The sequence below is a fragment of the Schistocerca americana genome, chromosome 8 (genome assembly GCF_021461395.2).
Source record: "Schistocerca americana isolate TAMUIC-IGC-003095 chromosome 8, iqSchAmer2.1, whole genome shotgun sequence".
NCBI lineage: Eukaryota > Metazoa > Arthropoda > Insecta > Orthoptera > Acrididae > Schistocerca > Schistocerca americana.
Genome location: NC_060126.1, coordinates 514,891,878 through 514,915,204, shown reverse-complemented (window position 1 = coordinate 514,915,204; position 23,327 = coordinate 514,891,878). Strand labels below are relative to the sequence as shown.

The 23,327-nt window shown below is 37.8% G+C and overlaps 1 protein-coding gene across 1 annotated transcript in view; it reads right to left on the bottom strand.

Annotated features, from left to right (window-relative positions):
* The window catches only part of LOC124625804 (2-methoxy-6-polyprenyl-1,4-benzoquinol methylase, mitochondrial), a 167,836-nt gene extending 153,975 nt beyond the window's left edge, over window positions 1–13,861 (bottom strand). Inside the window, exons 1-2 of the mRNA XM_047149267.1 lie at window positions 13,559–13,861; window positions 13,327–13,476 (exon numbers count right to left, since the gene is read on the bottom strand). Coding sequence (XP_047005223.1) covers window positions 13,327–13,476; window positions 13,559–13,733 — 325 coding nt within the window. The 5' untranslated portion in view covers window positions 13,734–13,861. The remainder of the gene's footprint in view (window positions 1–13,326; window positions 13,477–13,558) is intronic.
* Window positions 13,862–23,327: the final 9,466 nt, after the last annotated feature.

Genomic DNA, 23,327 nt, shown 5'->3' with positions numbered 1-23,327 from the left:
GAACCTCCCACAGAAGAACCACAAAAGTGCCCCACTTGTGACAGGATACTTTCCGGGACTGGATCAGACTCTGAATGTGGCTCTCCAGCAGGGATACGACTTCCTCAAATCCTGCCCTGAAATGAGATCCATCTTTCATGAAATCCTCCCCACTCCACCAAGAGTGTCTTTCCGCTGTCCACCTAACCTTCGTAACCTCTTAGTTCATCCCTATGAAATCCCCAAACCACCTTCCCTACCCTCTGGCTCCTACCCTTGTAACCGCCCCCGGTGTAAAACCTGTCCCATGCACCCTCCCACCACCACCTACTCCAGTCCTGTAACCCGGAAGGTGTACACGATCAAAGGCAGATCCATGTGTGAAAGCACCCACATGATTTACCAACTGACCTGCCTACACTGTGAAGCATTCTATGTGGGAATGACCAGCAACAAACTGTCTATTCGCATGAATGGTCACAGGCAGACAGTGTTTGTTGGTAATGAGGATCACCCTGTGGCTAAACATGCCTTGGTGCACGGCCAGCACATCTTGGCACAGTGTTACACCGTCCGGGTTATCTGGATACTTCCCACTAACACCAACCTGCCAGAACTCCGGAGATGGGAACTTGCCTTTCAATATATCCTCTCTCCCCGTTATCCACCAGGCCTCAATCTCCGCTAATTTCAAGTTGCCGCCACTCATACCTACCTGTCATTCAACATCTTTGCCTCTGCACTTCCGCCTCGACTGACATCTCTGCCCAAACTCTTTGTCTTTGAATATGTCTGCTTGTGTCTGTATATGTGTGGATGGATATGTGTGTGTGTGTGTGCGCAGGTGTGTACCCGTCCTTTTTTCCCCCTAAAGTGAGTCTTTCTGCTCCCGGGATTGGAATGACTCCTTACCCTCTCCCTTAAAACCCACATCCTTTCGTCTTTCCCTCTCCTTCCCTCTTTCCTGACGAAGCAACCGTTGGTTGCATAAGCTTGAATTTTGTGTGTATGTTTGTGTTTGTTTGTGTGTCTATCGACCTGCCAACGCTTTCTTTTGGTAAGTTGCATCATCTTTGTTTTTAGATATATTTTTCCCACGTGGAATGTTTCCATATATATATATTATTGATATTCAACAGTTTTAGAACAAACTTTGCTGCTACATGTTTCATGCCAAAAACATCTGAAAAAAATGTTTGTCATAAACCAAAGCATATGACAGCATCATCAGCAGCTTTAGAAACATTTTCTTTGTTTCTTCCACACTCTCATCAATAACACATGCACTAGGGCGTCCAGGGTAGTCATAATCTTCAACATCCTCTCTACCCTCTTTGAAATGTTTATACCACTTATAAACTCTTGTCTCATTCATAGTAGATTTGCTCAAAGCCACTGTCAACATTTTGAATGTGGCGCTGCACTTTATTCCATTTTTCAAGCAAAATTTAGTTCAAATTCTTTGATCCATCTTCTTTGAAAGAACAAATCTGCCAAGCACTCAAAAGCACATGTAATCTTTTCAACTGTTGACAATAAACTAAATACAGCTGAAATTTAAACATACAACGGGAACATTTGTACCAAAAGGTAGAAAAAGTTTGAGAATCAGGTTATAAAGCCCGCGATATTAAAAAAAAATTCTGTTAGTTTTTGGTCACACTTTGTATGTTCTCCAAACATACTGCCATAATTAGAAGAGACTTTAATTATCCAATAATTGACTAGTATAATAAATTGGGCAAGGCAAGACATTGTGTGAGAAACTATTAAATGCATCCCCTGGAAATTGCTTAAAACAGATGCTTCGGAAATCCACTCACAAAGATCTGCTGGCAAGAAATAAATCTGACAACTTTGAAGATGTCTACACTGAAGCTGGTATCAGTAGTCATGAGGCAGTTGCAGCAACAATGATTACCAAAGCACAATGGGGAAATTACAACGAGGAGAAAGATTTACATAATCAGAGAACTACATAAAGAACCAATAGAGCTGTATATCAAGGAAGAAGATGAAACAGTTAGCTATGGGCAGTAGTATATAGACAAACTGTGGCTCAAGTTTAGAAAAATAGTTGACCGAGTACTGTGGGAATACCCACATCGGAGAATCATTTGTGATGGGAGGGATGCTCCACAGTTAGAGTACCTGTAAAGTATCAGTAAATACTGCACAGCATGTGTATAACAAAGCACAGATACAGAGATGTCAATCCAAATGCATTCAGCTGCCAAAAGGGCAACGTGCAAAGATCTTCGCTGACTGCTATAACAGATCTGATACAGTAATCTCACAAAATGCAAAGAAATTCTGGTCATATGTAAAGACTAGTTAGTGTCTGTACGCTCACGGATTACACAAATACAAACCGAAGGCAGGAAATCAAAAGCAGAGATTCTCAAAGCTTTCAAATGATCCTTTAGAAAGAAGGATGCCTGAGTACAACCCCAGTTTAATTCTCTCAGTACAACAAACACGAAGAGTGACAGAGGCATCAGTGCCACTGGCATCATGAAAAACTTGAAATTGCTAAAACTGAACAGCACCCAAATGGATTCCCTGTGGGATTCTACTCAGAATTTCCAGATGAGTCACCCCTTTCTCAATCATAACATACCACAGATCTCTGTAACAAAATAATGTTCCCAGTCATTCGAAGAAAGTACACGTCATGCCCATTCACGGAATAGGGAAGGAGAGGTGGCCTGCAAAACTACCATCCGACAACCTCGACATCTGTATGTCGTAGACTCTTAGAATATATTCTAAGCATAATGTAATGAGGTATAACAAGCAGAATGACCTCCATACTTACTGTCGAGGATTCCAAAACAGTCGCTCCTTAATGTAGTACGACAGGAAGGACCCTGGGCCACATGCTCCAAGTCACTTACATTGAGAGTGTGGTTACAGATTTTAAATTTCAGTTAAGAGTAGCATTCGTATCCAACAAGATAGATGGCTGACGGCACTCTCTGAAACCAGTCACATTTCAGGCTTGTCATGAAGTAGAGGATAAAAATGGCAGCAAATGAGGACTGACAAATAATGTCTCTCCTCTCCCACCCAAAGAACAAACTATTAGTTCTGAAAGCTAGGTAATGCTGCCACTTTTATGTGTAGCTGTTGGTAGCGACAGCACTCCTCCCCCCCCCCCCCCCCCACTATCACATTTCACCTCCTGAAGGTACGTACTATTCCCCAGTGCTGATTTGAATTTATTAAGTAAGCAACTAAGTAAGTTAAGAAGATTTTTTCCCCTTCAAAGTAGCTACTTTTCTTCTAGTGTATCAAAGTAATTCCCATAATTATAAATACATCTGAATGGATGAATTATGGTATTTCCATACTTTCTGGTTTGAATCTTCTTAAGAAACTCTTGAAACCTTAATCTTCCTTATTATATTTTAACTAGCATTCACTGTCTTCATTTAATCTGTACCCTTTTATACTGCCTGTGTGAATATCTTTGACACTGTTTGAATGGAAGACATATTCTGGATTTCTATTGATCCAAGAAACCTTGTCACATTTTGTTACACATGGAATAAGACAAGTCACAGTTACAATTTGGCATTCCAATCTGTGCTGCCGGAGATGGCAGTCGTTTGCCGTGAGGTGTGCTTGCTTATATGAATGAATGTGTGTGTGTGTGTGTGTGTGTGTGTGTGTGTGTGTGTGTGTGTGTTTTCTTTACTGAAGAGATGGCAGTCGTTTGCCGTGAGGTGTGCTTGCTTATATGAATGTGTGTGTGTGTGTGTGTGTGTGTGTGTGTGTGTGTGTTTTCTTTACTGAAGAAGGCTTTGGACAAATGATAAATGTGCAACAGTCTTTTCTTTGTGCCTGTCTGCAACTCAATGTGTCAACTTTACATGGGAAGCAATCTACCCTTCTCCTAATAATGTGGTTTACATTTTGTATAAATATTATACTTAACTCACAACAAGAAAAATGACAGTTAAATCTGTAGGATGAAATAAATCCACTAAAAACTGACGGTACTTAAGAAAACATTTAAATCGCTAAGTTTAGACTAATGATAAGAAAAGTAACAGTTACATCTCTAGAATGAATTAAATCAGCTACAAAGCTATTTATATACGAAAATATATTTAACTCATAATGTAATTGGATATATAAGTTTTCAAAAATTGATTATTTTTGTTGAAATATTTAACTCAGTTATTTTAGATTGGCTTTTGTCAACTCTTCTACTGTACAGAAACAGATCTTTCGAAGTAATGTTTTTACTGAACTTGAATCATTCTCTATTGTTGTTGTACAGAATAGCTTTCACCTGCCTTACACTGCCGTTCATTACACAGACATTGACTAACTACAGAAAAATCTTTGGAACGATGGGTCTGATGCTCATCCACATCTTTCTTTTTGTAAAAATATGTAAATATTCACAAATAAAACTTACCAAACTGTACTTTTGTTTGAATTTTGACCTTTGCCTACCCCACATACCAATATTCTAAATGAATCAGTCTCCTATCACAATTTTTCCACAAACATTCAGCTTGTCTGTGTACAGTTTTCCACAGCTTCAATGCATTTAAACAATGGCACTACCAACCCACCAGATGCTGTTGAAACTTTTGTATTTAACTGTCCACAGGCAACTACTACAATCTGAGTGAAGTGACCATGTTTTAGTGATGGACAAATATTACATCAAGTTTAAGGCATGTTCCTTGGCACCATGTGAACATATTTACCAGTCAGCTGTACACATGAAGGAAATATATTGAATCTAATGGCAACAAATAGACCTGACCTCTTTGAAGCTGTTCACGTTGAAACCGGTATTAGTGACCATGATATGGTTGTGGCAACAGTGATTACCAAAGCACAAAGGACAATTAAACCAAGCAGAAAGATAAACATGTTCAGTAAACTAGATAAAAAAAATTCAGTAGTGTCAAATTTCAGTGAGAAACTTGAAACTTTCAGCACAGGCAGGAGCATGTAGAGGAATTATGCCTCAAATTTAAAAGAGTATTTGACCATGCACTGGATAGATATGTACACAGTAGAATAGCCCATAGTGGGAGGGAACCTCCATCATATACAGTCACTGCACAGAAACTTTACAGAATAACAGGTGTAAAACAAGGATTAGGGCTATAGATAGAGAGGTGCTGAATGAAATGAATTTGGCTGTTAAGAGAGCAATGATTGATGCCTTCAATGACTACTGTAGTGGAATATTTTCAAGTGATCTTTCACAAAACCAAAAGAAACTCTGGTCATATGTAAAGAATGTTTGTGGCACCATAGTCAGTCTCCAGCCCCTAGTGAATGAGACTGCAACTGAAATTTAGGGTAGCAAAGCAAAAGCTGAAATACTTAACTCCATTTTCAAATGTTCCTTTACAAAGGGAAACAGATGAGAATTGCCCCAATTTAATCCTTGTACCACTGAAAAAATGAATGAAATAAATATTAATATCACTGGTATTGAAAAACAGTTGAAAACATTAAAACTGAACAAAGCTCCAAGGCCTGATGGAATCACTGTCAGATTTTATTCTGGATTTGCAGCTGAGTTAGCCCCTCTTCTGACTATAATCTATTGTAGATTCTTTGAACAAACAACCATGGCCAGTTCTTGGAAAAAGGCATAGGTCACACCAATCTACAAGAAGGGTAGCAGAAGTGATTCACAAAACTACCATCCACAATCTATGACGTCAACTTTTAGAATCTTAGGACATATTCTGAGCTGCTCAAACATAATGAGGAATCTTGAATAGAATGATCTCCTCAATGCCAGCCAGCGAATCAGCATGGATTCTTACCACATCGATCATGTGAAACCTAGCTTGCAGTTTTTTCATATGACTTACTGAAAACTGAAGAGGGGCAGCAGCCTTTTCAGTAGTTGCAGGGGCAACAGTCTGGATGATTGACTGATTTGGCCTTGTAACACTAACCAAAACGGCCTTGCTGTGCCGGTACTGCGTACGGCTGAAAGCAAGGGGAAACTACGGCCGTAATTTTTCCCGAGGGCATGCAGCTTTACTGTATGGTTAAATGATGATGGCATCCTCTTGGGTAAAATATTCTGGAGGTAAAATAGTACCCCACTTGGATCTCCGGGCGGGAACTACTCAGGAGGACGTCGTTATCAGGAGAAAGAAAACTGGCGTTCTACGGATCGGAGCGTGGAAGGTCAGATCCCTTAATCGGGCAGGTAGGTTAGAAAATTTAAAAAGGGAAATGGATAGGTTAAAGTTAGATATAGTGGGAATTAGTGAAGTTCGGTGGCAGGAGGAATAAGACTTTTGGTCAGGCGAATACAGGGTTATAAATACAAAATCAAATAGGGGTAATGCAGGAGTAGGTTTAATAATGAATAAAAAAAATACGAGTGTGGGTAAGCTACTACAAACAGCATAGTGAACGCATTATTGTGGCCAAGATCGACATGAAGCCCACGCCTACCACAGTAGTACAAGTTTATATGCCAACTAGCTCTGCAGATGACGAAGAAATTGAAGAAATGTATGATGAAATAAAAGAAATTATTCAGATAGTGAAGGGAGACGAAAATTTAATAGTCATGGGTGGCTGGAATTCGGTAGTAGGAAAAGGGAGAGAAGGAAACGTAGTAGGTGAATATGGATTGGGGGGAAGAAATGAAAGAGGAAGAGGCCTTGTAGAATTTTGCACAGAGCACAACTTATTCATAGCTAACACTTGGTTCAAGAATCATAAAAGAAGGTTGTATACATGGAAGAAGCCTGGAGATACTGACAGGTTTCAGATAAATTATATAATGGTAAGACAGAGATTTAGGAACCAGGTTTTAAATTGTAAGACATTTCCAGGGGCAGATGTGGACTCTGACCACAATCTATTGGTTATGAACTGCAGATTAAAACTGAAGAAACTGCAAAAAGGTGGGAATTCAAGGAGATGGGACCTGGATAAACGGAAAGAACCAGAGGATGTACAGAGTTTCAAAGAGAGCATAAGGGGACAATTGATAGGAATGGGGGAAAGAAATACAGTAGAAGAAGAATGGGTAGCTTTGGGGGATGAAGTAGTGAAGGAAGCAGAGGATAAAGTAGGTAAAAAGACGAGGGCTAATAGAAATCCTTGGGTAACAGAAGAAATATTGAACTTAATTGATGAAAGGAGAAAATATAAAAATGCAGTAAATGAAGCTGGCAAAAAGGAATACAAACGTCTCAAAAACGAGATAAACAGGAAGTGCAAAATGGCTAAGTGGGGATGGCTAGAGGACAAACGTAAGGATGTAGAGGCTTGTCTCACTAGGGGTAAGATAGATACTGCCTACAGGAAAATTAAAGAAACCTTTGGAGAAAAGAGAACCACTTGTATGAATATCAAGAGCTCAGATAGAAACCCAGTTCTAAGCAAAGAAGGGAAAGCAGAAAGGTGGAAGGAGTATATAGAGGGTCTATACAATGGCAGTGTACTTGAGGACAATATTATGGAAATGGAAGAGGATGTAGATGAAGATGAAATGGGATATATAATACTGCGTGAAGAGTTTGACAGAGCACTGAAAGACCTGAGTCGAAACAAGGCCCCTGGAGTAGACAACATTCCATTACAACTACTGACAGCCTTGGGAGAGCCAGTCCTGATGAAACTCTACCATCTGGTGAGCAAAATATATGAACCAGGCGAAATACCCTCAGACTTCAAGAAGAATATAGTAATTCCATCCCAAAGAAAGCAGGTGTTGACAGATGTGAAAATTACCGAACTATCAGTTTAATAAGTCACGGCTGCAAAATACTAACGCAGATTCTTTACAGACGAATGGAAAAACTAGTAGAAGCCGACCTCGGGGAGGATCAGTTTGGATTCTGTAGAAATGTTGGGACACGTGAGGCAATACTGACCCTACGACTTATATTAGAAGCTAGATTAAGGAAAGACAAACCTACGTTTCTAGCATTTGTAGACTTAGAGAAAGCTTTTGACAATGTTGACTGGAATACGCTCTTTCAAATTCTGAAGTTGGCAGGGGTAAAACACAGGGAGCGAAAGGCTATTTACAATTTGTACAGAAACCAGATGGCAGTTATAAGAGTCGAGGGACATGAAAGGGAAGCAGTGGTTGAGAAGGGAGTGAGACAGGGTTGTAGTCTCTCCCCGATGTTATTCAATCTGTATATTGAGCAAGCAGTGAAGGAAACAAAAGAAAAATTCGGAGTAGGTATTAAAATCCATGGAGAAGAAATAAAAACTTTGAGGTTTGCCGATGACATTGTAATTCTGTCAGAGACAGCAAAGGACTTGCAAGAGCAGTTGAATGGAATGGATAGTGTCTTGAAAGGAGGGTATAAGATGAACATCAACAAAAGCAAAATGAGGATAATAGAATGTAGTCGAATTAAGTCGGGTGATGCTGAGGGAATTAGATTAGGAAATGAGACACTTAAAGTAGTAAAGGAATTTTGCTATTTGGGGAGTAAAATAACTGATGATGGACGAAGTAGAGAGGATATAAAATGTAGACTGGCAATGGCAAGGAAAGCGTTTCTGAAGAAGAGAAATTTGTTAACATCGAGTATAGATTTAAGTGTCAGGAAGTCGTTTCTGAAAGTATTTGTATGGAGTGTAGCCATGTATGGAAGTGAAACTTGGACGATAAATAGTTTGGACAAGAAGAGAATAGAAGCTTTCGAAATGTGGTGCTACAGAAGACTGCTGAAGATTAGATGGGTAGATCACATAACTAATGAGGAAGTACTGAATAGGATTGGGGAGAAGAGAAGTTTGTGGGACAACTGGACTAGAAGAAGGGATTGGTTGGTAGGACATGTGTTGAGACATCAAGGGATCACCAATTTAGTATCTGATAGCAATGTGGAGGGTAAAAATTGTAGAGGGAGACCAAGAGATGAATACACTAAGCAGATTCAGAAGGATGTAGGTTGCAGTAGGTACTGGGAGATGAAGAGGCTTGCACAGGATAGAGTAGCGTGGAGAGCTGCATCAAACCAGTCTCAGGACTGAAGACCATAACAACAACAACAATTAGACCTTCATTTAGTAACTACCACACTTTTTAGTCTGGAGCTGTGCAATCTACAATGTCTCTCCATGAATTTTTCTGCTGCTGGTTTCCAGCTGTGGCTGCTTCAGATGTAGTGCGTGCACATGTGCACGCATTCTCTTTCTCTCTCTCTCTCTCTCTCTCTCTCTCTATCAGGTGAATTTTGAAATCATTTTGTTGAGAAGGCCATGGTCAACTTCCTGCCCTATCCTCATCTAATCTAGCTCTGGTCTGTACATGTTTAATATATGTAGCTACACTACAGGATGAACCACAACTCCACCAACGAACTTTTAGGGATTGCTCACGGATGCCTTCTGAGTGCTTTGGTATAAAAGACCTTTGGTCTCCAGTGCCTTGTTATTGTGTGAGTGTGATTTATTCATCTCATGACTTACATTTGTAATCCATTTGTTCTGTGTAGAGGAGACACATCAAAAATATATAACACAGTTACAATTATTTTTACACTAATAAACAATAACACTAAAATAAATAATAACACTAAAATATTTCTTGCAATATGTAAACATTGTATCCAGCTCAAATTTCGAATTAATCTTGGCTGAATTCGTCCACTGGGTAATAACATTTCAGTGTCAAGGTATTCAATGTGTGCCCAAATTTTATCCAGATTTAATCCTAAGAATTTGATCAAGTCTACTTCTTATATATCTTGATTGCTGTGAATAGACTTAATCTGCTCACATCTTTGACTGTTTTTTTTTTTTTTTAATTGCATCATGTGAGTCTAAAATATACACTCATGTTCAGAAAGAACATAACACCTTGAACGATTACAAGTAGGATGTTCATACTCATAGGGCATGTACACTAGCATATTCTGCAGAAATGATTAGCATTTGAAACATGGTGGCCAGCAGATTCAAAGTCGACATCGATACCAAGGCACGATACCACCAACCGGTAAAAGGTGCTTGCAGCTCTCATTGACGCTATAAACTGAAGGTAATGGATCAGTGTGACTTGAGCAGATGTACAGGATGCCTTGCAGAAATATGTGCGAATCATACTGTCAAACAAGTGAGTTTGAAAGAGGGTACATTATTAGCAAGAGAGAATTTGATGCATCTGTCTGCAAAATTGCTGCTTGTGTGGGACAAAGTGTTTCAGCATTGTAATGGGCATGTGCAGAATGGTTCACAAAAGGGCATAGAACATGACGAGATGAATCAGGTAGCACCACACAGACTGCCCTCCAAGAAGATTGACAAATCATCCGAATGGCATTGCAGGACAGATCTGCATCCTCCTCAGTTCTGGCACAACAGCAGAACAGTGTAACACATAATACAATATCAGGGGTGGCAGCCCATTATCATTTATTACAGCACGGGTGACGTGCACATCGTCTGCTTCTCCGCCTACCTTTGACAAATGTCTAGAAAACTGCTAGATGGCAATGGTGTATGGAACGGCATCACTGGGGACAGGAATGGCAGCAGATAGTGTTTTCAGACAAATCCAGGTTCTGTTTGCTTGAAAATGAAGGCTGAATTTTTGTCCGACACAGGGGAGCAGCATCACAGTGACAGCATTCACACAACCCATAGCCACATGCTTTCTGCACAACACCCCTGATGCCATTTCTCAGCAAGACAAAGCACAACTATGTATTGCTGCATTAATACGGACCTTCTTGGTGTCACAGGATGTCAGTCTTTTGCCTTGCCTGCCAGATCACCAGACTTGTAGCCTAATGAAAATGTGTGGGATTTGGTGAAACGACCGGTGCAGCACTGTGACCCAGGGCCTGCACCACAGATGAATTTTGGAACCAGGTGAATGCAGCATGGATAGCTAAAACACAGGACACCATTCGTGTCTTATACGTGTCAATGCCATCACACATGGAACAAGTTATCAGGACCCATGGGTGCCCCTGTGCCTAATAGGCAACAGGACACATACTGAACCAAGGTCACTGAAATGCTAGTCATTTCTGCAGAACATACTACAGTTGGAGTCACAAATGATGACGGTTGAATTTAGGCTTGTCCTGCATCCCTACGTCTGTGTTCCCTGCTCTGAATGCCATAACTAATGCGAGCATTAAACATTACTGTAGCAAGTTGTTTAGTGAAATTTTTTTCCCTTTGTTGTGAGCTGTCATTGCTGATGTTGGTGGTGATACATTCCACATAAGAAAGCAAGAGACTTAATTTGCAGGATATATGCTTTCTTCAAGCAGAAAGCATGCGCATGCACATACCGCAATCCTCGTCCATGCCTTGACATGTGCCAACCCCTATTGTTTGTGGGGACCGATGGCCTTTGTAGTTTGGTCCCTTCAACCCCCGCAAAACCAACCAATCAACCATCGTTCATGGATCGCACTACAATGTACATGTCCTGTGAATACGAACGTCGCACCTCTAGTCGTTCAAGGTGTTCTGTTTTTCCTGAACATGAGTGTGTCTCGATTCAACTGGCTCAGCTGAAACCGAGTTTCTAAGATGATGAGGCTACTGATCAAAGAGTTTGGAATTTTTCTGAATCCTGATCTTCAACTAACAAGAACTAGCACCTGCGAACAGAATTCAGAAAAGCTGGTGTACGTGGAAAGGATCCATACGGCACATACTGTGAAGCAGCCATCGAAATGAAGGATGTCATGTTTGGCAGTGTGCTCAGCAACAGGGTGGTCCACTTGTTTCTTGGCCACCGTTTGTCGGTGGCCATTCATGTGGATAGACAGCTTGTTGATTGTCATGCACACATAGACTGCAGCACAGTGGTTGCAGTTTAGCTTGTAGATCACAAGACTAGTTTCGCAGGTAGCCCTGCCTTTGATGGGATAGGTGACATTTGTCACCAGACTGGAGTAGCTAGTGGTGAGAGGATGTATAGGAAAGGTCATACATCTAGGTCTGTTACAGGTGTATGAGCCATGAGGTAAGGGGTTGGGAGCAGGGTTTGTTTAGGGATGGAGGAGTATATTATGTAGGTTCGGTGGACGGCAGAATACCACTGTGGAAGGGATGGGAAGGATAGCGGGCAGGACATTCCACATTTCAGGGCACGATGAGAGAGTTTGCTACATTTATACAGAATTCACTGAAGCACTCTGATACTGGAATTGGACCTACAATAGTGTTTCCTTCAATGTTAATTTTTGAAATTACTTGGTTACAGACTTTAACACCTAATTTAGATTTAATGACTGACCGCACAGCCTTTGTCTTACTTTTGTAGATTAAAATTAGCCTGCTAAACTGCCTTGACAACTCTTTTAAATATAATTATGATTCATTTGCTCTGTTACACCAGTTACCTTTGCTTCTGGTGAAAATACGTTAACAGCAGTGAAACAACTTGTAATATGCAATTACCAAACTGTTAGCTACAGCACAAAATACAGGGAACTACAAAAATATTGTGATGTGGTTGCCATTGGTGCAGGAGAGGTATGAGCATAGCATCTTTGTGCTGGTTTTCCATTGAATTTAGTGAAATTATACACAAGGTGCATAAGAGACAATTATTCATCAGTAAACCTTTCCACACTGCTATGCATAAGTGATAATGTACAATTAACATGCAAGAAAAACAAACCCATTACAGAAGAGAGCGGTACTGAACACAAGCTAACGGGTAAAGAGTGAGATGGGCATTACTGTTGTAAACAGCAAGGACCATGAGTGGTTGGAACAAGTTTGTTTCCGCACAAGCCCCACAGCACATACCACTGCCATTTGCACTGTTGTGCAGATATTCTCAGTGCAATATAGATACAAAGCAAATTGGGGCAAGGAACCAAATGAAATGCAGTAATAGTGTAATGACCCACCAGAGACTGTGGGTCCGTCTCAGAAGGTATCCCTGAACAATCTCTGAAGGTTTATTGGTGGAGTTCTGAATGACTTGGTATTCTATTTCTGTAATGTATCTGATATGTTATAAACCGTTATACTGAAACGTTAAAGAGAGAAAAACTAAATAAATAAATAACATATTTTACAGTGGCTTTGGTGGCTCATGATCCTGTTTTTTGCTCATTTCTTCCCTTTGGGAATAACTCGAATTTGAAAGATCAAAGTTTGTCGAATATTGGAAGAAACATTGCTGGTAATTATAATTTCTTCTATGATAAATAGGCCACCGCTCCTAAGAAATTATAGACTGCGGAATGATGGTAGGAACATGTCAGTTATGATGTCTTATAAACGATTGAAGTCAATCGCAGAAAAAAAAAAGGTGTCATCTGTCTTAGGTTGCGATATGTATGCCTTCTTTTTTTAAAAAAAAAAAACGATTATAACACTACTGATACATACCAGTACCACCTGCTACATCCAGTAACCGTGTTCGTGGGGTCGGGCTGAGTCTGTGTATGAATATGTCTTTCCATAGCCGATGCACTCCAAAACTCATTGCGTCATTCATTTTATCATAAGACGTAGCAACTGCCTCAAACACATGATGAACTACAAGACAAAAATATGTGCGTCATCATCAAGTATGCTGGAACGAGGAACATTTTCACTAAAGTTGTTTCATCACACTAACCTTTTTCGGCTTTCTCGCTCTCTTTTACTCTTTCGAAACCAAAGTGTGTCTCATTTTCATTGGAATCTTTATTTTGTGCATATTCTGGCGAGTTTTTAACGCATGACAACATTAAACACCGCCGAGAACATGGTAAAATATTATGCAACGTTTTCGAAAATTTGAACGCCGCCATTTTTAAACCGCAGACAGCTGTTTCAATGCCAACAACATGGAAATGTAAACATACACTATACAAAGTCTCTCTTTTTCATATACAAAGTCACAGACATCATTGTGTATGTCTGTGTACAAAGCTTCGACCATTACAAAGTTTAAAATATTTATCGTTGGAAAGAAAAATCGATATTTTCAATCGTTGTCCCTGAGTCAACAATACCATTAATTTTTCGGATTATGAAGTGTGAGCAGTCTGCAAATAAACAAATGTCTTCGGTTTCTTCCACTGACGACGAGAGAACTATGCGTAGTACACGAACATTCCTTTAGAAGGAGTGCCGTGTATGTATCAATTAGCAAATAAAAATGAACAACCAAGGATTTAAATATTTTTAATTGTTATTATTTATTTATTCGTTTATAGACCATTTAGTATAATATAGTATTGGACACGTTAGAAACATTACAGAAATAATATATACATATGAAACATTAACAAAATAGTATAGTGTAACATGAGGATAGGCGAGGATAAAGTGGCGCTACCATAGAGTAAATATCTCGGCGCTACAACAAAGCATAGCCGCGAGATCATTTAAACACGAGTAACTAAAATGAACATGACAATTCATGTCATTGTATAGACAAACTGACCTGGACTTAATAAACCAGACGTTAAGAAATGTTACTATACGAAAAGAAACTTTTGCAAAAATAATTTAAACCTGAACCTTGCAGGGTACATGCAGTAGAACATCCGATAGATAATAGTGTGAAAAGTACTGAGAGCTTCTATAAATTTATAAGAAGTTTACCTGAGGGATTCAACGAATTATTCCTACCAAGGCTATGGCATTTAAAAAGTCAAACTAAACTACATTCCTCCAGGCGTAAAAACATATACATCGAGAAAACGAGAACTACATAAAGATCTGAAAACAGTAAAAACCGTGATTTTCACTAACTATGTGAGGCTTTAAAAATTATATTTATAAGTATTATTGAAAGAACGGCAAATTATGTGTTCATTTCCGACATAGCAATAAGTCTAATTTAGTGTGAACTGTTATTAAATCCGAATTAGGTGCAGCAGTTAACCACATTTTGGAACTAACACAATCTAACCCAGACACATTTGCAGTTAGTCTCATTGCAGACTTTGGGCAGAGACAAATCACTAAGTTGACATTTTACGTATTTTCGTTAACTAACGTCATACAGAATAATGTTCTGGGGTAACTCACCGTTAAGAAAGTAAGTCTTCTTTGATCAAAATCGTGCAGTAGGAATGGTGGGTTGAGCTCACCCACAATCATCTTGTAGACACCTGTTTAAGGAGTTATGCATTTTGACTATTGCTTCACAGTATATCTATTCCCTTATGAAGTTTACTGTAAATAGTCCATTGCAGGTCAAAAGAAACGACAACGTACATAATTGCAATACCAGAAGCACCTTAAGGTTGTCTTCATCGAAAAAAGGGACACACAATGCTGAACCAATATTTTTGATCACTTAACCAGTGATATGAAATGTCTGACAGACAGCAATGTAAGATTTGAAAATAAACTGAAGAAGGTTCTCCTTGACAACTCCATTCCGTAGAAGAATTTCTAGTGTTGTGTGTGTGGAAAGGTGGTGGTCAATAATTACTAACCCATATCTCTATGTCTTCTTTTCTTTTAAAATAATATATATTATTTGGTTTTGGACCACAATGATGTGTCTGTTAGGCTTCCCGTATATGTGTGGATGGATATGTGTGTGTGTGCAAGTGTATACCCGTCCCTTTTCCCCCCTAAGGTAAGTCTTTCCGCTCCCGGGATTGGAATGACTCCTTACCCTCTCCCTTAAAACCCACATCCTTTCGTCTTTCCCTCTCCTTCCCTCTTTCCTGATGAGGCAACAGTTTGTTGCGAAAGCTTGAATTTTGTGTGTATGTTTGTGTTTGTTTGTGTGTCTATCGACCTGCCAGCGCTTTTGTTCGGTAAGTCACCTCATCTTTGTTTTTATATATAATTTTTCCCACGTGGAATGTTTCCTATATATATATATATATATAGGAAACATTCCACGTGGGAAAAATTATATATATAAATTTTATATATAATTTTTCCCACGTGGAATGTTTCCTATATATATATATATATATAGGAAACATTCCACGTGGGAAAAATTATATATAAAAACAAAGATGAGGTATAGGAAACATTCCACGTGGGAAAAATTATATATAAAAACAAAGATGAGGTGACTTACCGAACAAAAGCGCTGGCAGGTCGATAGACACACAAACATACACACAAAATTCAAGCTTTCGCAACAAACTGTTGCCTCATCAGGAAAGAGGGAAGGAGAGGGAAAGACGAAAGGATGTGGGTTTTAAGGGAGAGGGTAAGGAGTCATTCCAATCCCGGGAGCGGAAAGACTTACCTTATATATATATATATATATATATATATATATATATATATATATATATATATATATATATATATATATATATATATATATATATATATATACAACTTGTAAATGATTGGCATGCAGACAAATTTAAAAAATAATTTGTGACATGAATATAAAATTACTAATTCCACATCGTTATGATTTATCACGCAAATGATCCATGGAACAAGAACCTAACACAAGGAAATCCCAAAAATTAAAACAACACTGTTGTGAACCCTACTCAAATATCTCAATGCTTCAATAAATTTCTCATAAATGTAGCAAAGTCTATCGTAGGTGTGATTAGGCCTACTTATCAAAACAGTATAAATTTCTTTGGCCTGGACCAGAAAGGTGACTGCCTTGTGACATTTAGTGAAATGAAAACTCACTGGGATGAGATCGAATACTCTCCAAAGTAATTAAATATGAATATGATAAAATAGCGCACCAGCTGTCTTTAATAATGAATCAATCATGTGGACAAGCTTACATCCGTGATGTATTTAGGTATGCAGAGGTAAAACTGCTAAAAAAAAACCTGCAAACAACATGAACATGAACAAAATTAATGCATTTGTTGAAAGAATCAGAAAATGTTATATGCTGATGATACATCATTATCAGCTGGGGCAATATTGTAAATTGCAAATAGTCTGATCACAGAGTATCTAATCACGAATAAACAAAAGACTGTTATGATGAAGTTATTCTTGAATTATAACCAATATGAAGTGGATATGAATGCCAAATGACTATCTACAGCTGAAACATCAGACAAACATAAAATTTTAAGCATTTTGATTTACGAACAGCTTAGGTGGAAAGAGCATATCAGTTACATCTGTGAGAAAATTAGCTACGATATTTACTTATGTCTGGACTTAAATATATCTGCTTGTGGGCTAAAAGATTTGATTTGATATGATTTGCTTTTTTATTTGGTCCCGTTGATTACATATTGTACAAAGGGGTGTATTAGTAATACACGATGAATAAAGTGAAATAATACAAAATTATGTGAGCACTGTATACATCATACAAATACTTATTTTCTATGAGCAATTGATTACGGACAATATTACAAACTGCATTTTACTGGTATACATACAAGTGAATGCTTAAAATAGCAGAATGAATGGAAGTACACATTTTTATCCCAGTGCCACAAATAGATAATGAAATTTACATTTTGTCATTGTGATTTAAATTAGAATACAAAATTTTTTAACTTCATGACTTAAGTAGGTTCAAGTCAATACTTAATAGTGTAGAATAAATGGGAGTACACATTTTAACCTATTATGTAAATTTATTTAAATTTACATTTTATCACTATAGTTTATGTTAGAAGTACACAATTTTGTCTTTGTGATATAAGTAAAGATTTTCTTTCTTCTATTTTTACTCGAAAGGATGCCTTATTATTCTAGGAATTCATTCATTTTATAGTAAGTTTGTTCCCTGAGGAATGTTTTTAGTTTCCTTTTGAATACCTGCATATTATCGATTTCCTTTCAGTACTAATGGGAAGCCTACTTTTATTCATGACTCAGTTACCCTGTAGCATTTTCCCAGAAGAGAGTGGAAATACGACTAAAGCAATATTTCTCTGTTAACAAGGTGAGAAATAGCTCGCTGGGCAAAACACGCTGTGCTATGTTATTTGACCACCTGATCAATTTGCTCTGTTCATGTTAGCTGGCTGTCTATCTGAATGCCTAGTAATTTTGTATGTGTTGTTTCATAAAGTCTTTTGTTGTTGATCTCCATTTCAGGGACTTTGAGTTTTTTATTTATTGCCTGAAACTGTATAATATTAGATTTTGAAAAATCTGTGGTTAGTCTATTTGCTGTGAACCATTTGTGTACTTAGATAGTGCCTGTCAGGGTTGTATTCTGCATTGCAGAGTTGGGGCACTTGATCAGAATACTCGTATCATCCGCAAAACATGCTATTTTTGCTCTGTCATTAACTGTAACTGGTAGATCATTAATGTAGATCAGGAAAATCAGTGGCCCAAGGATTTAGCCCTGTAGGACTACAGATTTTACATTCCCCCAGTCTGAGTTTACTGTTACACCTGCCTCCATTAAGATAACTCTTTGTTTCCTATTGTGTAGCCATGTCAAAGGTTTGTCTTTGATGCCATAGTGTGGAAGCTTTTTAGCAATGTGTTTTGATCTACACAGTCGAAGGCTTTAGCAAGGTCCCAGAAGTTCCCCATCGGATACCTTCTGAGATTTAATTCACCTGGAGTTTCATCTGTTAGACTAAATATAGCTCTCTCTGTGGAGAGTCCCTTATGAAAGCCAAACTGTTTAGATGTAAGTAAGCCATTTTTTTCTGTCATATGGCCATAAATCCTATCATAAATTACTCTTTCAAATACCTTTGAGAACACTCGCAGCAAAGGGATGAGCTGATAATTGGAAAATACACTCCTTGCCCATCTTTTGTGGATGGGCATCAGAATTGCATGTTTCAGTCTGTCTGGAAATGTCCTAGTTTTCATTGACTGGTTACATAAATTGGACAATATGTGACTGATTAAGTCTGCACATGCTTTTAGGCTCCTATTTGATATTCCATCATATCCAGAAAATCCAGAGCTTCTAAGTAATTTTATGATTTTTTTCAGTTTCTTTAGGAGTTGCGCTTTTGAAATTAAGTGCTGTACTTGGCGTGACTGGCCTCTGTGGGAGACTGTTTATTATAGTTCCTTGTTGTTTCAGGTATATGGGGAAAAAGTTATTAAAATCAGAGGCTGCAACTTTTTGATTATTCTTGTCTGAACCACTACCAGAGGATCATGGAGTCCCTGCTTGTTCAAATTTTATGTTCCTATTTCTCTCTCTCTCTCTCTCTCTCTCTCTCTCTCTCTCTCTCTCTCTCTATGATGTTCCATATGGTTTTTACTTTGTTTGACTTGCTGATTTTCTCTGCATAATGCAGTTGTTCAGCATTCCTGATTACACGTGTTAGAATTTTATAGTATTTTTTGTAATGTAGGTTCACTGCTAGGTTTAGACTAGCCCTTTGTTCTATAAACAGGTCTTTCTTTTTAGCACATGGTATTTTGATACCAGCTGTTACTCTTTCCTTCGACAACAGACTGATTTCAATTTAATCTGTCGCTCGGGTAAGCAGACATCAAAATGTTTGAGAAATAAGTCCAGGAATTAATTGAAGTTCTAATACATTGCAACTGTTTGGTACACTTTCTCCTGTTGTTCATGGTGTAAACTGTTTCTAAACAAGCTAGTAGATTCCATATTTATTATTCTAAGATGTTTAACCCGGATGTGGTCATTTACTGTTTTTCTGCTGGCGAGTTTTAAGGTTGTCAACTCAGCATTGTGATCAGACAGACCTCTTATTTTGGCTTGTGTTTTTACATTGTTGTAATTTGTGGGGTCCAGGAACAGATTGTCAATCAAGGTCTTGCTGTGGTCATATACTCTTATTGGGGATGAAGCCATTGGGAGTCGGTTGAAAGTTGAGAGCAATGATTCCACATGTTTATGATTGTTACAATTTGAAAGAAAATTAATGTTAAAATTGCCACATACTATAATCTGCCTGTTATTCCTATAAAGCTTTGTTAAGAACTAATTCTAGCAGTGAGAGGAACTTCTTAATGTTTCTCTCATATGCCCTGTAAACTGCAATTATTATGAGGAACTGTGTTTCCAGTTCTAATTTGGTGGCACAGCATTCAAAATGCTGTTCAATACAATACTGAGCTACATCTATGGTTTGTGATCTGAGAGTATTGTGCATATAAATTGCCACCCTGGCTTGCCATAAGTTGGTCCTGCAGTAGTGACAAACAATTCTATAACTATTTAAATGTCCAGGCTTCAAGACTTTGTAACTAAAAGTCTAAGAAGCTGAATTTGGCTAAGGTATTGGATGGCTTACAGGTGGCCGATATTGAATATTCCATCAGATACAGTGGACAGCTGTGAATACAGAATAAGGATTCCTGAACCAAGGCCAAACAAAACCAAATCCACTTTGTGTGTGTCTTGTAGCAAGTGACAAAGTGGTCTGTGTCTGTTCACCAGTGGTGTGGCTGAAATCTATATTCTGGAATTAACCCTTCCAGTCTTAAGCCTCTGAGTTCACTCAGTGAGTCTGCTCAACCCCACCTGATTCCAGACACAGTCATCATGGAGCATTTTGATAATCATAATGTAACACCAGGTGGTCAACCTACCTTCAGTATAAGTGACACAACTGGCCTTTCGGATTCTGGGGCAGCCAGGTTAAAATGCAGTGTGATTCAACAGAGGAAGTTTAAGTCCTGTGGCCAACTTAAAACCAAAACAAATGCATTTTTGCAACACTTAACATGTAAACACTTTGCAATCAAGTAAACTTTATAAATTGGGAGATACATTAAAAGAACAGAAGATTGAAATTTTGGCACTTGAAGAAACACAAATGACGGACAATAATACCACGGATTTCTACAGTTATCATCTTTTTAAAAATAAAACTGATAAAAGAATACTTAATAACACATCACGTCTGGGAGTTGCTTTCGCATTCTCTGAAATATTTTAAATTCAATAATGGAAGTAAAACCCATTAATAATAAACTAATGACAATTCCTCTTAAATGTGCAAATACAGCAGGCACTTTACTTAATGCCCATATGCCAGTCAATGCGGATAACGTAAAAAAACCTGAAGAAGTTAATGGAGCTTGGGAAACATTAGAAAGCATCATCTCAAAAATTCCCTCAAACCATGTTAAAATTATAATGCGTGATTTTAATGCTCACTTAGGTAAAGAGAAAAAATATAAGACAATAGTGGGTGGATTTCCTGCATGTAAATGGACAAACGAAAATGGCCACAGACTTGTTGAAATGTGCAAAAATTATAACCTTAAAATCATGTAAACACATTTTAAAAAGAACCACACCTGGCACACTTATTGGGGAATTTCACATCAATCATGTAGCAATTTCATACCCTAACTACAAAGAAATTTTAAATGTCCAAGTTAGGAAAGCAGCTAATCTCGATTCTGGCCATTATTTAATGTGAATAAAAGTAAAACTTGAACCTCAAAAAGTTATCCTGAAATTTGATACTGATAGCTCTAACAAGCAAACTTGACACAAAACAAACCAACATTTGGCAAGGCCTAAAAGAAAATTTCGTCAAAACCATACAAGATTTAATTCCACTTCGAAAGAAACAAAAACATCCTTGCTGGAATGTGGATTGTAAAACAGCAGTTAAGTCTAGGCATGAGGCATTGAAAAAGTGGAATAGTAACAAAACTGAAAATACGTACAACACCTTTCTAACTGTAAGAAAAGAAAAATCCGAATTAATCTGTCAGACTACAAAGAAACTATGAAAATACCCAACTTTCAGAAATCAAAACAGGACAAGTCTTTGCTTCAAAAATGAAAATGGCAGTTTGGCTCTTAGAAATCATGAAAATTGTGTGGTATTTGCTAAATAAATTCCAACCACAGCGAACTAATAACATCAACCTTAACTCTAAATAACCTGATGAAATCAAAATAACCAATCAAATTATGAGACTGGAAAACAATAAGGCATTAAGAGAAAACACTTTGCAGAACTATTTAAATCAGCTGGCCCTAACACTACAAAAGAGACCAGTCAGCTAAAAGGACATATCTGGCAAACTGAGAAAATACCTGAAGACTGGAAAACTGCTCTAATTCATCCAATGCATAAAAAAGGAAATAGAACCAATGTTAATAATTACCAAGGAATCTCTCTTCTCCCAGTCACATACAAAATTCTCTCGCAATTTACTTGATCAAGCTCAAGAACAGTTAGAACCTAAAATTGGTGAGTACCAACCAGGCTTTAGACCCTGTCCAGAAAAGATTCTTTATTTAAAACTAATCCTTGGTCACCAAAGTATTTCTAGTAGCAATACTGTCTGTACATTGTTAGATTTTAGAAAGATCTACAACTCAGTTGATTGTAAATCTGTTTCCAGATTTTAAAGGAACAAGGGCTAGATAATAAGAAAACTTTAACAGACACTAGCTCTAAAGTTAAATTCATGGGAGAAATTTCTGAACCATTTGATATAAAGACTGGAGTTAGACAGGGAGATGGACTCTCTCCATAACTATTTAACTGTGTTCTGGAAAAGGTAATTACAGAACGGCGAGAGCAAAAGTCGAGTCAAAATATAGATCAATCGATCAACTTATGTAGAAGTATTATTAGAGTAGATTGCCTCACCTTTGCAGATGATCTGGCAATTTTACCTAGGGATATTACCACAGCTCAAAAACAAATTGAAATTCCTAAAGAAGTTGTAGAAGAAGTACGGCTACAAATATCATTAGAAAAAACTGTATGTATGACATTCAACAAACAAGTACCAAAGTTTTATTATACGAAATATGGAAAAATAAAAAGGGTTTCTCAGTTTGAATAGTTGGGGAAAAAGTACAAGAAAACCGTCTGGAAAAAGCTGCAAATGAAGTTCGCTGCAAAAATGGCAGCTGCATTCAGATCAACACAAAACATTTATAATAATAAAAAAAAAACCACTTTCTAAATTCAGTAACTTAAACACTATAGCATTGTTATCAAACCTGAACATCCTTATGGAGCAGAAACTTTAATTTTAAACAGAAAGAGGGATATTGAATAAATTCAAAAGAAAGAAAGATTATTAGGAAAATATTAGGCCCCATAATTACTGATGGAGAAACTTATAGGCTGAGAAGTAATAAAGAAAGTGAAGAATACACAGACATACATGGTGACATGAGAAAATGAAGACTTAAATTTTATGGGCATATTACAAGAATGGGACCCACTAGGTTGACAAAACAAATAGTAGAATTCTATGAAAACAGACATAAGGCCAAAACTGAGCCATTTAAATGGATCGCTGCGAATGAGGCGGCTCTTAAAGTAGACAGTCTAACTCAGGCAGACGTTACAAATAGAAATCATTCAGACAGAAGATATTTGAATGGAAAGTTGGTCAGAGAGAGAAAACAGATGAACACTGCGGTCTAATGAAAGAAACGGAGTTCATCAGAGTGAGCTGTTCCTTGAAGAGAAAGCGGTAGTACCTATTTTTTATTTGCAAGGCTTCTTATGTTTAGGTGAAATATTTTTAAACTATTCAGG